The sequence below is a fragment of the Taurulus bubalis genome (assembly GCF_910589615.1).
Source record: "Taurulus bubalis genome assembly, chromosome: 12".
NCBI classification, from domain to species: Eukaryota; Metazoa; Chordata; class Actinopteri; order Perciformes; family Cottidae; genus Taurulus; species Taurulus bubalis.
The window spans coordinates 21,672,994-21,689,973 of record NC_136600.1 but is presented as its reverse complement, the minus strand read 5'-3'; the positions used below and the strand labels follow the sequence as shown (position 1 = coordinate 21,689,973).

Here is a 16,980-nt window from a genome sequence, read left to right as displayed (position 1 = left end):
CATTTATAATGCAGCAACCAGAACTGCCATGTCATCTCATTCTCAATGCCTCGCTACAGCTGGGTGTGAAATAAAACTCAGCAGAGATATGAAAGAAGAAGTGAGCAAATGAGTGAGAGGTAATCTGTGGAAGAGCAGAGATATAAATGCAAATGTAAAGTTCGAGGACAGCCGGAGACTCTGAGAAATGGAAAATGTGTGTGTGTGTGTGTGTGTGTAAAAATAAGTGCATCTGATCTGACTCCTTTGCTCCCAAAGAGGCCTCAAATAAATTAGGTTAAGCGATGTGCAAATCCCACAGCTGTTTGTGGGAGCGCTGTGCAGCGGCGTAGGCGGCGTCCAGCTGAGCGTCACAGACCGTCCCCGACACCTCGCAAAGACGACCGAAGGAGCGGCTTCGTCTCCCTTGAGGAATCACGTTGATGAGAAAGCCTTTGAAACGTTATGTTTCCCACAAGTTGGCTTCTAAAATCCTCTGTTTTCTCTGCAATGAAAAACACAACGAGCAAAGCATATAAAAGAATATTAGTTTCCACTGAAGTTATGATTATGGCTTTTTCTATAGCTCCCTTTAGAGAGCATGGCCCTCAGCGAGGTGACGAGCAAGCAGCTCACATAGCAGTGGGAGATGGGACTTCATAATTGTACTGTCACAATAAAACTGATGCAGAGCTTCCAGATTTCACTTTATGGCATTGCTTGGAAAATGCCTATAAACTGGCGCGGAGGCAAAGCAGCCTCATGTTTTCCTTACGTTAATCAATTACTGTATATGCAAAACCAAAGTCAGCACACTGTGAATGCGTGATGGTGTGCATCCGAGTGCACGTGCCAAGTGTATTCATGCGTTCGTTGCGTTTGTGTGGCACCAATTTACAGCGCGTGCCATCATCCTCGTTCGCATCGTCCAATATTAATATCTGAGCAAATGCTGTCAGACAGCTCCTAGCGGAGAACCCCCAGCAGTCATTAGCTGTAACAACCTGGGAGTGTTCCTCGGAGGGACATGCTCTTCGCTGCAATTACAAACAACACAGAGAAAGCGGGGGCCGTGATGCCACGATGGAGCCACCTCTTCAGCGTCTCTGATGGTTTTTTTTTGTTGTGCTACAAATACTGAGAGGTGTTTTTCTTTTTTTACAGAGCAATTTTGGGGCTTCACGCTGTGGCTAGCGCGGCCATCTGCAGCCGCATTTTGATCATCATCGCAAAAGACAGTCGCTGTTTGATGCCATTCTCACTGGATAATTGCAGTCAATATTTCTGAAGGTAGGAGGTACTGAACATATTTGATGGAGGCATTAAAAACAGTAATGACTGCGATAGAGGAGTGTAATGAAGTAATCCTACAGAACCCATGAAAGCACACTCTTAAAATGAATATCTCTCATTTCGGAAGGCTGCTGGAACAACCGTTGGAGTAATTATAAGAGGATGATCATGCATTCTCTCAGTCGTTTAAGATCTTTTTTTTTTTAATGAAGAATGATCATTTTCTGAAGAAAAAGATTCATTTGAAATTTTAGAAAGTCCTAACTTCACCGCAGTTAATCCATCTTTGTTTCAGTCCACTGTGGTGTGCCTTCTTCATCCGAGCCCTTCATACAGTAATAAATCATTTGAAAAGCAATGGGCCTTTCAAATGAGTAAATGAAGAATAATAAAGTTTGGCGAAGCTTGAGAAGCTAATTGTCTGCAGTCTGGTAAAAAGCAAAGAGATGATGAGCATACTAAACGGATTGGCACATAACAGACATGTTGTCACTTAGATTCTTTTTATACCTTTGTTGAAACCATGCCGGAAATATCTCCCTCCTAACATAACTCGGCGTACGTTTCGTTTCCTCTCGCCTCTTCCACCTATTTACACATATTTCTCGCTCGCTCCTCACACGACCTACTTTTGCACCTCAGAAATTCCATTGAATCAATTTTGAGTACCATGTCTGTGCTGAGGATGTTTGGTAGGATTTATGGGTACAAGCTTAACTTATCTGAGAGTGAACTGTTCCCCATCAACAATGTCGCACAGCATTTATCATACTCCCAATTTCCATTCAAGTTGGTTGGAAGTTCCTTCACAATATCTGGGCGTGGTCGTGAGAAGGTCAATCTTTGACCTCTATTTGAACAAATCAACAATGATTTTGGTCCGTGGTCCAATCTCCCTCTATCCCTGGAAGGCAGAGTTCATGTAAAAATGTATTGAATGCTTTGCCATCATCATTAATGTTTTCGATTTTTATACGGCCAGATAGATAAATCAACCGTTTCAATTACAAAAAGAAACCCCCGAACTAGAAAGGACCTTTAACAAAGACCAACAGAGAGCGAAGGCATGGGACTGTTTCATTTGCAGTATTATTAGGTCAGGTCGACATTGTAAATGAGAACTGGTTCTCTATTGACCATATATATGGTTGAATAAATGTAAATAAATAAAGATGGCTGGGCCTGTAATGTGCCAGCTCTCTCTTTCTGGGGTCAGGCCATTGAATGAAATGATACTGAGCCTCGTGTTATTCTTCCTCTCCTGGTGCGCGGTTTATCTCCTCCCTTCCTATTCCATTGGAATGTGCTGATGCTGAACCTGTTGTAAAACAGTCGCTTATAACCTGGACTGTAATATGGCAGCATTTTGTGTGGCATGGAAATTCTCTCCCTGCTCTTCTTGTGCAAACCACCATTTCCATCCCTCTCTATTAGATAGCCTCTTTGAATTATGGACTGGATAATGGCATTATAAAATTGAAAGATCGTCATATTAATGGCACCTTTCCCTCGTTTGAATTACTGTGCAATACATTTGATCTGCCTCAAGCCTTCTTTCGATTTCTGCATTTTCATAACTGTATTAGAACCAATATGGCTCTCTCTCCTCCAGATGGAGTCTCTGTTCTCTGTTAATCCTTCGTCTAGGGAGGCAATATCAAACATCTATAACTATACGTCTAATCAATTAGATGTATCACTAGATTTTCTGAAATCTGCTTGGGAGGAGAACCTGGAACCATTGGCTGAACAGAGGAGCAGCTAATGCACAGAAGCATCTATGTATCAGGGATGGTCCTATACAGTTCAGGCTGTTGCATTGTCTCCTAATTCCCATTGATCTAAGACGTTATGCAACAATTTAAAATATAAAAACTCATTCAGCTTACGAGGTTCCATTGAGATGTTCCATAACACCCTGTATTGACTATGGAGAGGCGAGACAATAAATATCCTATTAAATCTAATAATAATAATAACAATATCCTATTGATCCCAGGATCCATGCAGCCAGGTGGTGGTCCGGGGTGGACCACCACCTGACTGCATGGATCCTGGACTACCTCACCAACCGTCCACAGTATGTGAGGATATGGGAGTGTGAGTCAGATCGGGTGTCCTGCAGCACTGGAGCCCCACAGGGAACCGTTCTGGCTCCATTCCTCTTCTCCATTTACACATCGGACTTCAACCACAACTCTGCTAACTGCCACCTGCAAAAGTTCTCTGACGACTCTGCAATCGTCGGCCTCATTTCCGCCGATGATGACAGGGAATACAGAGAACTGAACCAGGACTTTTTAGGATGGTGCCAGCAAAACCGCCTCCAGATAAACTCCAGTAAAACCAAGGAGCTGGTGGTGGACTTCCGCCTGGGTAAACGCCCTCCTCCGGTACCGGTGAGCATCCAGGGACTTGAGATCGTCAAATCTTATAAGTACCTGGGTGTTCACTTGAACAACAAACTGGACTGGTCCGACCACGCTCATGCACTTTATGAAAAGGGACAGAGCAGACTCTTTCTGCTGAGGAGACTGAGGTCTTTCGGGGTGCAGGGAGCACTCCTGAAGACCTTCTTTGACTCCGTGGTGGCATCAGCCATCTTTTACGGAGTGGTCTTCTGGTGCAGCAGCATCCCTGCAGCTGACAGGAGGAGACTGGACAAGCTCGTGAGGAAGGGCAGCAGCGTGCTGGGACGTCCTCTGGATACCGTGGAGGTGGTGGGGGACAGGAGGATGATGACTAAGATCTCGTCCATGTTAAGCCACGCGTCCCACCCAATGCAGGTCACTCTGGCAGTGCTGCACAGCTCCTTCAGTCACCGGCTGATTCAGCCCGGTGTCTGAGGGAGAGGGACCGAAAGTCCTTTCTCCCCGCTGCTGTCAGGCTGCACAACACACTGAGCTCTCAGTAAACCATGATCACTTAATCACTTTTGGACACTTGGTCACTTTACTCACTGTGGACACTTTAATTGTACTCAGCTTGTGCAATATAAATACGTTTAAGTACTTTTTATATATATATATATATATATATATATATATATATATATATATATATATATATATATACACACACACACTCTTATTCCGTCTGTATATTTAATTGGAAATCGATACTATATTCTTCTTACTGTTTTATTTCTTATTGTTTGTTATTTGTTATTTTATTTATATTACTTTTTTTACTATGTGTCTCTATTGTGTGCAAGGCTGTTCCCCACTGAGGGACTAATAAAGGATTATCTTATCTTATCTTATTATTTTTTACTACGATAACAAGGTAAGACCTAATGTCAGATGGTAATAATCACCATGAATAGCAGCTGTCTGTATTTGGTGAATATTTATATTGTATATATGTGTCTAGTTGATTTATGAGTGGCTGTGTAAATTCTGTAATGTTTTTGTAATACCTTACATAATTGGTATGCAGTGTTTACTATTTGTTTGCTCACTAAAATACCAACAGACGTAAAAGGGAGGAAAAGAGAAGAATGGGCATGAGGATGATAAAGATATAACAGATGTAATGCAGACTATTTATATCCAGGCAGCCGGGCCGACCCCAGTAAAAGACAAGCAACACATGCAGACGGAGCCGCGGACCCCTGAGACCTGATGAAATATATGACTTATTGTTAATAATTCAAATAGCCATCCATCTCCAGTTACACATTCTGCTTGCATCAGGCCTCTCGCATTCATTATCATATCAGTTAACACGATTTAATGCAAATGGCTCCACCCAGAAGCAGCGCCCACATATCAATAACTGGCAGAGTGTTGTGCACGACAAGACTTATGACGGCAACACTGCCGAATTAAATTGCACCTGAGAGGACGTGTGTGACTGAGAATGGCAGGAATGGATGAGAGATGAGGAAGGGGAATGAAATGCTTTGTCCCCCCCCCCCCCTCCCCATGAAGGACCCTCCCTGAAGGCACTTCATGAGTCTCCAAACCAGATGCCAACTCAAGAGGATCCCATGTCTCAAATCAATGTTATTCCAACAAATGGTGATGAAATAACCTACACTCAGAACCCCTCCTGGCAACTGGATTGCCACCCACTACGTCTGCAGAGGAAAATACGCGGAAATCATTAAGTCTCACAGCAGACGATCAATGACTGCATACAAATTCAGCTCATGCGATTTGCAGCGGTGTTTATCTTTTGCCATTATTTAGCACTTGTCACAACGATGATGGCGAGGATACCTCGGGCATATGCTGAAGTTTCAGTCTAAATGGCACATCCATCACATACTCAGCCACGGTGGCAGATGATATAAATATGGAACAGATAGTTACTTTTTTTAGAGGATTCAATGATATGCGTTTCAAAACAAAGCTTGTAAATGTTTTAGAAGTCAGACAGATTCTTATCAAATGCTCTGCGGTTGTGAAATGTACTGTTTGCGATGGTGCTCGGTTGTGTAGATGCTTTGAAAGAGCTGCTGCACAGCTGAGGCCACTTTGAATCCTTCAAGGCACAACCAGTGCTACCAGTGGGACCTCTGGAGTATGAATCGTGGTCCCAGTGGGACACAGGCCACTGCATTCATAAGCAGGCGGTGGTTACTTCCCACTCCCACAGGAGTACACTACAGCATTGTGTCTCCCCTTAGAAAAGCACTCCGCCTAACAATGAAATGAAGCGTGGCGCTGAAGAATAATATCATCCAAATAGCAAGTCAGCAAGTTGGCAGTATTAAGTGCAATGTTCTGATCCTGTAGCACAATGAGTTTAGTGTTAAAAGGGCCTGTTGCTGTTGAGAATTTTAATGAATCGGGTTGACTCAAGAACTTTTTGTCATTAAAGTACTGCCGCACTTTGACATTGACATTAGAGTTTTCTGTGGAGGCTGACTGTATCTATATCTAACGATAAGGTTCTCCATGCACCACCTGACTGTTCTTGCAGCTGATATGTTCTACTCTCCCTTTTTCTGTTGCTTCTTTCTGCACCATAAGGGTGTTTCCATTTTGGTGACGCCACCTTGTCATCATTGTCAGCAAAGTGGATTGCTAATATAGTATTTAAAACAATATTTTTGATCTCAGTTGAACATGTTAAATGCCCATCCACCATCACTTCATGACATTCTCATCTTGCTATATAAACGGCCCACTGCATCCTACTAGATGCAAAGGATATCGGTTTTATATAACATTGATTTAAGGAGCACAATGCAAAATACAAAATAAACACTTTATATGCAACTCAACAACCAAATACAACACATTACAATGACCCAACAACAATATATTGTAGGTAATAAGATCGGACCACAACCTGATTACCCTGCTTGATCCTGGAATCATTATTTTCTTTCAAATCAAATCAGCTGTGCTACCTTGTGGCAACTGAGATGAGAACCAAGATCACCTTGAAGTAACCCATAAACTACCTTCTAACTCTGGCCTAATTCATTCCCAAGGCATGAAATGCATCATGCATATTACGGAAATTAGGAACTATATGGTCGAGGATAGCTAATGTTTGGGGGGAAAGAAAAGAAAGTGGTAATTAGGGTGACCATCCTTAACGGTTCTGCTTGAGTAAAGATGAGCCAAAGGAGCCGTCGAAAAAGTGAATATCTTTTATATGAATGAAACCCTATCGAAGTAACAAATCTTCATATATCTGGTTCTGACATCTTATCTGCTGAGCTCAAGTACTCGCAAAAGAGACGCTTTTCCCACTTGTAAAACTAATGTAGCCCAGAATGGGTCATGAATGAGTGTTTGTGATAAATGAATGCAGAAGCTTTTCTCCTCCATTTCTTATATAAATACACACATTTTTAAGAAGTGCATTAAATCTATTTGTGCTGGTTTCTAACAGCATTTCAAGGCCCAGAAGCCTTTGATCTGTGGACATTTGGAGAGAGATGGAGCACAGTGTGGCCACAGAGGAGAGGAGGAGTGCACAGAAATTGGGAAATGTCCAAATGCATATACTGAAAGTACACCAGGAGACACACACAGAGCGTATTTCAATCTCAAGATCGCCAAAGAGGGAATGTGTGATTAGCAGAAAGAAGGAGGATACCAGAAGAAGAAAGAACACTTCAAATGTTCAACATGTTCAAAGCCAGCAGGCAGGAGCAGAAATGTCTTTAAAGTTAATTCAAGTGTTTACATTTAATCCACAAAGACGCTTTAATTCTGTTAATCGTTTGCTTACAAAGACAGGAACAGAGAGCCTTGGTTGGATTAAGTTATTTTAACCTCTGGACATTTTTGCAAACATCCCTAAGCGCTGAGCTTAAGCTAACTCGCAGATCAATATTAGCTCTACACATTAGAAGCTTTTAGAAACATTTTGCATTATTAGTCTAGAGAAATGAGCGCACCCTGAAATTGCGAGTGGATCTTTTGTGCACATCTAAATGGATTTTGTGTTTTATTATATGCAAAGTCTCACACATAGCATATCTCTGTTATTAGTTTAAACTTTTGCAAGGTGAAGAAACATTGAATACATGAGCAGCATGGCTTTATGGATGGCAATGCCAGTCAGCTGGTCAGAGGCTTTGGTCAAGACTGAAATATCTCAACATCTTTTGAATGGATTGGCACAAAAGTTTGGTCCAGACATTCATAGTCCCCTGAGGATAACGCTTTCCACAGAAATGTCCTCTAACGCCAACATGGTTGAATTGTTTTTGTTAGTTTAATTTCTCGACAATAACTGGATGAATTGCCATGCAATTGTAATCAGGCATTCATGGTCCTCAGAGGACGAATCCTAATGACTTTGTTGATCCTCTGACTTTTTGTTGCCAGATCCACCCCATCAAGCTCACAACTATTTGATACATTACCTAAAGTTTGATTTGCTCCAAACATTCATGTCCCCCTTATGATGAGTTTTAATAACTGTGGTAATCCCTGACCTTCCCTCCAGCGCCACCATCAGGTCAAAACATCTGTTTGTCCAACACTTTGGGTTTGGACCAAACATCTGCAAAGCAGCCGACATTCCCATCAGCCTTAGCTGTACGTAGTGTTTAGTGCGTATTAGCTCATTTGAGCATGCTAACACAAGCATGCTTCTTTTTTTCTTTTTTTTTTTAAGTATACAGCTTCACAGAGCCACTCACACTAGCTGTGGACTTTTGTTCGATTTTATGCAAAAATATTTAACTAAGGTTTAATAACTAAAGACTGCAAAGTTTCCAAATTTGCAAACAAAAATGTAATTGCTCAAATGATGGTTTAAATAAATCACTTATAATGGAGTTGCAAACCAACCAACCATTTAGAAAATATCAGAACAGCTACACTACTCACATGCTGATGGTATAACCCTCCAGTCCAGCTTGCTTCACTATTACTTCCTCTACAAACTGTGCTGAAATTGTTCAAACGGCAAAAAAGACCACCAATCTCCCAATTATGAGCAAAATCCAGATTTCCCAATTCACGCAGCAAAGATGCTCCACCGAATTTTGCAGTCGTCAACCAGTTGACCTTTTTCATGAGCTGAACCGTTATGCTTCAAGTGACCGACCACTTCATCTCACCTGAGTTAAGATGACTAACTGAGAAGTCAATTTGGCTGCAATCCAGAGTGTGCTTCCCAAGCCTCAATTATGTTGTTAAACCCTGCACAACCTTGCACATGAAAGCCCTCTCGCCGTCCCTAAAGCGACACTAATTAGACTGCGAACGACAGCCAAATCGACGTCGCATTACCATACCCACCCATCACCTGGGTGGATGTGTGTGTGGGCGAGCGAAACATGGAGAACAAAAGAACTGGTCGCAGAGTGTTAGACTGCAGGATACGCCGACCGGCACAATGTCCGCTCTGGAAGCCCTTTCCCAATCGTGCCTCTATCATTCACATTAACGATTCCTCTATACCTTGTTGAAAAGGCATAAAGGGAGCCGGCGACCACCTCCCTGAATAACAATTTAATTAATTTGCTATATTTTACAAGCTCTGACGGGCATTTCTCAGGTGGCTTAAAAGAAGATTGAGCCTTCAGACGTTTATATTATACATCAGCGATCAATAAACAGGATCTTCTTTGCCTTGAGGTAATGAGTCGTGAGCAATTATCCCTGGGAGCCACGGGTGTCCGGTCCTGAGCCGCGGAAGACTGCCGGTTCTTATTCCCACCAAATGCTACAGCTGCCGGTTTCACTAATTAGTTCCTCCCTTTCTGACCGAAGGTAGGTTAATTAGTGGAATCAGCTGGTGGAACGTTTGGCTGGAACAAAACCCTGCAGACTCTTCAACAGCACATAACCGGACGCGTCGCTCTTTAAGGGAATAATTGTCCTCTGTAACCCAAGTTAAATGATAAATATAACTCTGCAGCAGGAAGATGTGGAAAGGTTCCTCTCCTCGTCACGCACAAAATATGCAATGCCATCCATAAGAGTACACAGCACATTTTATCTCAATTAGTTTTAGCCTTGAAGCTGACACACTGCTAAAGCCATGATATTACTTTTTATTTGTTGTGTCTTCAAGCTTCATATCGTGATCTCCCTCTCAGGTCCTCAAACATTATTTTAAAAAACACATTCATCACTTTAGAGGGAAACGCTTCTGAAAAGGTTTCTGGAAAAACAGGTTGTTGTCCTATGACATGCTATGACACAGTAAAAAGGTACTAAACTGAACGAATGCTAATACAAAATTACAACATGTCACTACTATCATAATAACGCCGTCTTATAGAGCTGTTGAGAGTGAAAATCTAAGCTGGCAACTGTTGAGTTCCCCATTTATGAAGAATGTTATACTTGAAATTCTCTTTCCATCTCAAGAGCAAATACTCTGACACAAAAAATACAAAAAACCTGGTATCTGTCCTAATACTATCATGCTCGCTCGACAGCTGTGAGCACTAACAATAGACATGTTTGTCGTTTCCGTTCATAAAGGGAGGCGTTCTCTTACATAGGAATGAGACATGAGGTCGTTGGAGGAGGTTAGTGATGACAACGATCTCCAGCGTTCTCTCGTGGGCTTTCATGTGTTTTTGGGGGAGGTGCAATGGAGGGATGGGCTGTTATCTTTTCTGTTTGATCATTTCATCACTTTGCATACTCTAGAGTTAATTCTGTGAGTTTGGGCTGGGCAATATTTCAGTGGGATAATTTATCGTCTGAAATCATATATCATCAAACACAATAACGTCATCTAATTGTTAATAAAAAAGCACATTCTAACTAAGCTGTTATCAATAACTATAACGCTACATTTGTATCTCATGATTATATTCCGTATTATTTGGTTAATATTGATGTCGAGTATATCTCTAAAGCGATATTTCAATAATTTGTCAATGTTTCTACAGAAAACTAGACAGACTTTTCTCCGACTGGTCCATCACAACATGAGACTTAACTATTCATAAACATATAAATGCATAAATATATTCAGATATACTGATGTAGACATAAGTTAAATCTCTGAGTGTGCTTGGTACAGTCATATAGTTTCATCCCGTAGTTTAATTTATAGAAAATAAACAAATCTAAATCACAATCGCAATATTGGTCAGAAAAATTGCAGCTGGATCAAATGTGACGTACAACAGCAGACAGATATCTATAACGCATTGTTTCAATACAAGCTGCAAATCTAAACGCGGTAAAGTATATTATCTGTCCAAAAATGAAGAGTTATACGAGCAAAACTAACTGAATTTGGAGCCTACAATAAATGGAGACCTTATAAATGAGATGATATACACTGCATATATATATATATATATTGAGAATGCAGACTGCCAGAGGGGAGAGGTGGAGGAAGGCAGTGTAATAGAGTATTAAACCAGTGAGGATGGCTGGTCAGCTCTGATAACAAGGCCTCTCCTGCAGTAGATGTATCCGTCTCCTCGCTCTGCCTCGTCCTTTCACGGACGCAGATGAATCTCGGGTCGCTGTCAATGACACACGCTCACTCGTGTGCAGCTGGTCCGCAGTGTGCGCCCGGGGGCCAGGCAGGGGTGAGAGGTGACGGATATGAAAAGGCAAGAAAATATGACATTGCCCTCCACAGCCGACTGTTGGAGGCTGCCGCAGATACAGGCGGAGGTCTGTGTGTTTTACTGTATGGATTAGCTCTGTTAAGGTCATGGCATCGAGGCTGCTGCTACAGTATGCGCCATTTGACCCGGCCATGAACCCAGGAACATGCTCAAAGCCATGCTTTATGTAAGTCCTTACCTTCCTTAGAGGTCCCATCCAACTTTAGAGTCCATTAAAAATGTCTGTGCGTATTTCTGTAAGGGTCTACTTTGCTAGTAGCTAATAAAACAGCCAATCAATCGACTCAGTAGCTTGTTGCAATGTGATGTACAAATACAAGATGCTGGATGCGAGCCTGCAGCAGGACACATTTTTTAAAAGTTACCTTCGTTGTTTGTGTCATGGGAATTTTTGTAATATTCCATTAACAGCCCCCACCCCTGTAAACTGTCTTTATAACGCGGTGTGATATTCAATCTTCCCTTCCACAGAATCGTTGAGGCCTTGTGTCACTGAGCCTCTTCTTGCAGGAATAAATACTTTAAAGATTAAAGTTTTGGTTTTTCGATATTCAGCATTTCAGCTTAGAAAGAAAACTTTGCCGCGACAAGTGTGTAAAGCTGGACAACACAGGAGACTTTTACAGGATAAAAAAATAAAAAAAAGATAAGGAGAGAGAGAGATTTGCAAGTTTAGCATGCAACACATTGTGAGGAGAAAGAAAATAAGCATATTTCAACACTATTTCAGTACTGTCAGAGAATTTCTGTATAACTCAGCTGGAAACTAAAACCCCAATTTGTGCATATCCAAGAGACGCCGTCTGTGTCATTGCTGAGGTGGACTACTTAGCGAATGTTGTGTGCTCAGTGCTTGGAGAACAAGAACCAACACCTTACACTGAGGGTTGAATAGGGAGGCGTTCAGCAGCTCTCACACACCTGTCTACCAATCACTGAGCTTAAGGGTGAATATCAAAGTATGCTTACAGGTCAGAGGGAGTACTACTGTACAGTATATGTGAAAACAAAGGTACAAAGCCTTTTTTGGGCTCCAGACGTCTGATAAACTGCCTCAAGTGATGTCACTTAAGTCATGGTCGGTTGGGGCTGAAGACAAAAAAGTGAAGTGAGCTTACCAGACCCCTGTGGACACTCCTCCATGCTGCATGAGGCTCAAGGTCTGTGGCTACCACTACCATGGAGTTATCAGTCTTCTTTTCTACCCCTATATGTCTCCTTTGCATCCATTCATTCATCAGTTTCACAACGGTAAATGCGGAAGAAGGAAACTCTTTGTTGTTTTTGCCTTGAGTAAATATGCTATACAGTGGTCCCTCGTTTATTGCGGGGGATACGTTCTAAAAATAACCCGCAATAGACGAAATCCGTGAAGTAATCAGCTTTATTAAATTTAGCATGTCCAGAAGTCCAACTTTTTCTGAGATGGTTAGCATCTTCCTCTGCCTTTTGGGTGCGACCGCAGGTGCCTTTTTTGTTGCAGTTCGTATCATCGACATTATGGGTTTTTTTGGGTAGAAAACTTGCAAACATACAGTCACACTGCTAGTGATTGAACATTTATGTAAATCTGGCTAGCCGAACACATTCTGTACTGTACAGGAGACACTGCACGGAGGAGATTGATTGACAATGGTGTACAGTACAGTCCCTTAGCCAATCAGAACGCCGAACACAATGTTCATACTGTACACTGTAAAAAAAAGCATGCAAAATTACACTAAAAGAAATCTGAGAAACAGCGAGGCCGCGAAAGGTGAACCGCGTTATAGTGAGGGACAACTGTATTCAATTTTTTTAATCCAACTAATTTACTTAATCTATCGCAAACAGGCGCTCATATTTGTTTTTTGTTCCAGATTTTTACTATTGAAGCTGCTGTCACTGCCATCTCTGCCTCTTCTTTAGTGCATTTGGATGTTGAGTCTTTATATGTATGCCTATTTGCTCATCTCTACTTTTAATCAATACTGCAGTTACACTAGAAATATCTACAACATGTCTGATCTGTTGACCTGTTGGAAGGAATTACAAATTACAGCAGAACAAGTTGAACAAAGAAAGCCAGATACATTGCCATAAGCCGCTTTTTAAGCTTGATCAAGTCTTTAATGGATTTTCCCTTAAGGCCACTCCGCTACACTATAATGGATATGGCAGCGGACCCATAACTTTTCAAGATAATGAATCTGCCTTTCAGAAAGCGAGGTACACTTGACATGCAGACACATTCTTCTTTACAAGGTCATCCTCCTGCACGGATTCACAAACCGCTAAAGAATTTAAAATCATCAACGGAAAGCCGACATCTCGGATCCAATTCAAAATGAAGGAGAATGTGATTTAAAAAATGGGCCATTCCTAATAAGACCTCACTGCATTTTATCTTCCTTTTTTTTTCCCCAAGACTATTTTCTCTTTCATGGGAACGGTAGTCTCTAATTTCTCCTGGGAGTCACAAGCTGCAGCTATCTCAGCTGTGTTTACTAATCTTCCCTCGACACCAGTTTCTCAGCCCCACAAAGTTAATACTGGGCCAATGTAAATATCCTTATCTCATAAACTCTTGTTCCTCCCCACCTTGGCTGCCCAATGTGATACACGGTTAGAAGTCAACACGGGGATTAAGCCGGAGAGACGAGGAATAACTAGAATTCCCACCTTGCGGCTATATGCCGCTGCCAACCAATCAGGTCGCAGTTTAAATCCATGACTTTCTAAAATGTCATCACTTCATTATTTTATCCTCGTAGACGTTTGTGACTGCTGTCGCTTCACAATGACACCCACCACTTGAAGAACATGGGTAATGCACTGCTTGTAGCTGAGGGATGAGCAGATAATAATTTAAACGGAATTTGTCTCCCGGTTCTCATAACTGATCGATGGAGAGTTGATGCCCGGAGCCTCTCTCGCCTTCTCGGCCTGCGCAGATTATAGTACATGCCTCATTCCACCTGCGTTAGTCTCTTTCACTGAAGGCCCTCAATCACTGTAAATGCCATGGCAGTAAGTTTTAATTAAACCCAAAGGGGAAAGTATTAATTATCCCGTCGCCTGCCGTGAATTGTCTGGTGGCTGGAGGCATATTCTTGCTCGGATGATGATGTGGATGTGAGTTTTAAGAGTTTAGGATTGCATTTGGAATCTATCAAGTTCACAATTCTATTTTTGATAGAAGCCTGAGGACATAAACCAAAATCACAACCACACAGCTTTTAAAAATAACACAATTTATACTCATTCAAAGGCGAATCATGCCGATACTTTCCAAAAGGATGGAGTATTTCCTGAGGCCGACAATTATTTATGTCAAGATGGTCTCCAGTATCTGATTGTATCCTATCTTGTCATCTGTACATCTGCTCCTCTTAGCTTATCTATCTTTATATCTGCCACATTAAATGTCCGTTATTTCTTCCAAACGTGTAAAATGACTGCCGCCACTGAACATGCAAGTTCTTTCTTTTCCTTTTTAAATGTATGTCTTTGTCATGTCATGAATTGGTCAATTTCTCATGACCATATACTGTATCATAGACGGATTGATTGGTTACACCCGTGGGACGCAAGTTTCCACAGTAAAAGTATTTTCAGCAGAGAAAATTTCTGCTGAGAAGCTGAAACAGCACTCTTCTCTTTGTCAGATCCCTGTAGGTATTTGTTAATACAGAGATAGAGGAGCGCGTTATAAACTATGCATGCCCTCTCCCTCTGGCACCCACCAGTAGAGCGCATGATGGCAGGGAAATGCTAGTTTCTATTAGTCCTGTGAGGCTGGTTAACATAAAATTATCCTTGGGGTTAGCAGAAAGCAGACAAAATTGGGGTGAGTGCTTCATTAAAGCTGGAGCATAATGGACGCTGGACATCTATAAAGGCTGATTTGCATATGGTCTAACTTTTCTGATATGTTGGCCTCGTAAACAAAAGTCCTTTTATTTCTCAGACAATAAAATAAGAAACCAAAGCACACACCAGCTGTTGGCACGTCTCAAAAAAATAGCCTCTAGTGTTGTGCCCCATGAACTCGTACTTGATGTGTTTTTTAGATTTGGAGCGAGCCAAGCGCCGGGTGTGCTCGGTCTAATCTGCATGCCCACAGACGTCTGATCCAACGACAACAAAATGGCTGCAGCCTGGAAAACGGCCACGTACAGAAGTGGAGAAGAGAGGACCACTCACCTCGCAGGAGGTCAGGGCTGGCAAAAGGTGAACTGTACGTCCGAAACAGCAGCCAATCAAAGTCATCCTCCTCCCCCTGGGTGAAGTCACACAGACTGGGGTCCGAATCCTCTTCAAACGTGCAGCCAGCCGCTGAGAAAGGAGAGGACAATTAGTATTTAGGAAACGGCATGTTTTTTTTTTCAGTTTCAAAGAGATAGCTTTACCTCACAGATGGCTGAGACACAGGACATAAATAAACCAGGGGTGCAAGCACTTTTTATTTCATTTAAATGGCTCGTTTTGTCTCACCATCACTCCTTAAACCACCCTTAAAAACAGCGAGAATGTTGGAATTTATGCTTGAAAAAGATACAAAAATAATCGATTATCACAATGTTTTTTCTGAAATATCACAGAGCATTGGTGCTTTATTTTCTAATTCACTCTGAACCTCCTCCTCTTATGAAAACTGGAAGAAAAAAGGAATTCTGCACTAAATGTACACTTGATCCACTGGCAATGAAATGTGGCCTGCAGCCACACTGACCGCCTCGCCGACCTTTCAGAATAAAACAAAGACCTGTGTTTTCTATTGATGGGAACCTTTCAACCCAACTGGGCCAACCACGCTTTGCAATGCTGCTGCTGCCACCAGTGTTTTAAACACAACTGGTGCTGCTCAGCTCCAGTAAGAAAGGCTGCACAAGGGTTATGATCATAACTATTGTGTTATAGATTATTATAGTAGCCTGTAGTGACGGTAGTGTGGCCTTCGAAGACAAATAGTCCCCTCTTTGCACTTGAGGAGATGCTTTCAAATGAATGTAAAGTATGAGTTTGAATCGTCAATATCAGCCTGAATGTGTGTCTCATACACACAGGATTGTGTGTCAAATTTGAATTAGATGAAATGCGTCCACATATGAGCTGTAAATACTTCGGACTCACACAATGGTACAAAAATCCCTGGCAAAAGCAATAAATGCCCCTGCATCTGAGGAGAAAACCCTCTCATAAAGCATCCACAAACAGGACTACACATCCCAAAGCCCATGCACAAAGGCATACAAATAGTAATAACATTTGGGGGAAGCAGGCACCTTGGGGAATGTAGTGATTATCATAATACCTCACAACCTGCTATTCCACGAGCCAAAAAGCTAATTTTTTCAAATTATATTTAATAGCTATGGCTTTAATGGTCCTTGGGTCCTGAATAATGGGCTTCAGTTCTGCATCTGTTGCCATATTTCACATTAATCCATCGGTGTGAGAATTGCAGTCTAACAGCGGGCCGTTTGAATAGCGCAGTCATAAGACCAGAGCCGGTGTCAGTCATAATTGGAGTAGGACAGCACGAGACGCGACATGCTAATAATAGGCATTACCACGAGCAGCTTCTGAAGGTGACCCATGTGGTCTGCAGCTTTATTGGTGCTCATTCTTGTCTCTAATCTGCCATTAAACAAATGGTCTCAATATGACAGGCTGCAGAGAAAAGCGCCTGCTAAACTGTA

General features: G+C 41.9%; 1 protein-coding gene across 2 annotated transcripts in view; it reads right to left on the bottom strand.

Moving 5' to 3' along the window:
* The window catches only part of ptprub (protein tyrosine phosphatase receptor type Ub), a gene marked incomplete at both ends in the record, with an annotated part of 146,356 nt that overhangs the window by 86,535 nt on the left and 42,841 nt on the right, over window positions 1-16,980 (bottom strand). For both annotated transcript variants that reach the window (XM_079228129.1, XM_079228130.1), the window contains one exon: window positions 15,482-15,613. In XM_079228129.1, coding sequence (XP_079084255.1) covers window positions 15,482-15,613 — 132 coding nt within the window. The remainder of the gene's footprint in view (window positions 1-15,481; window positions 15,614-16,980) is intronic.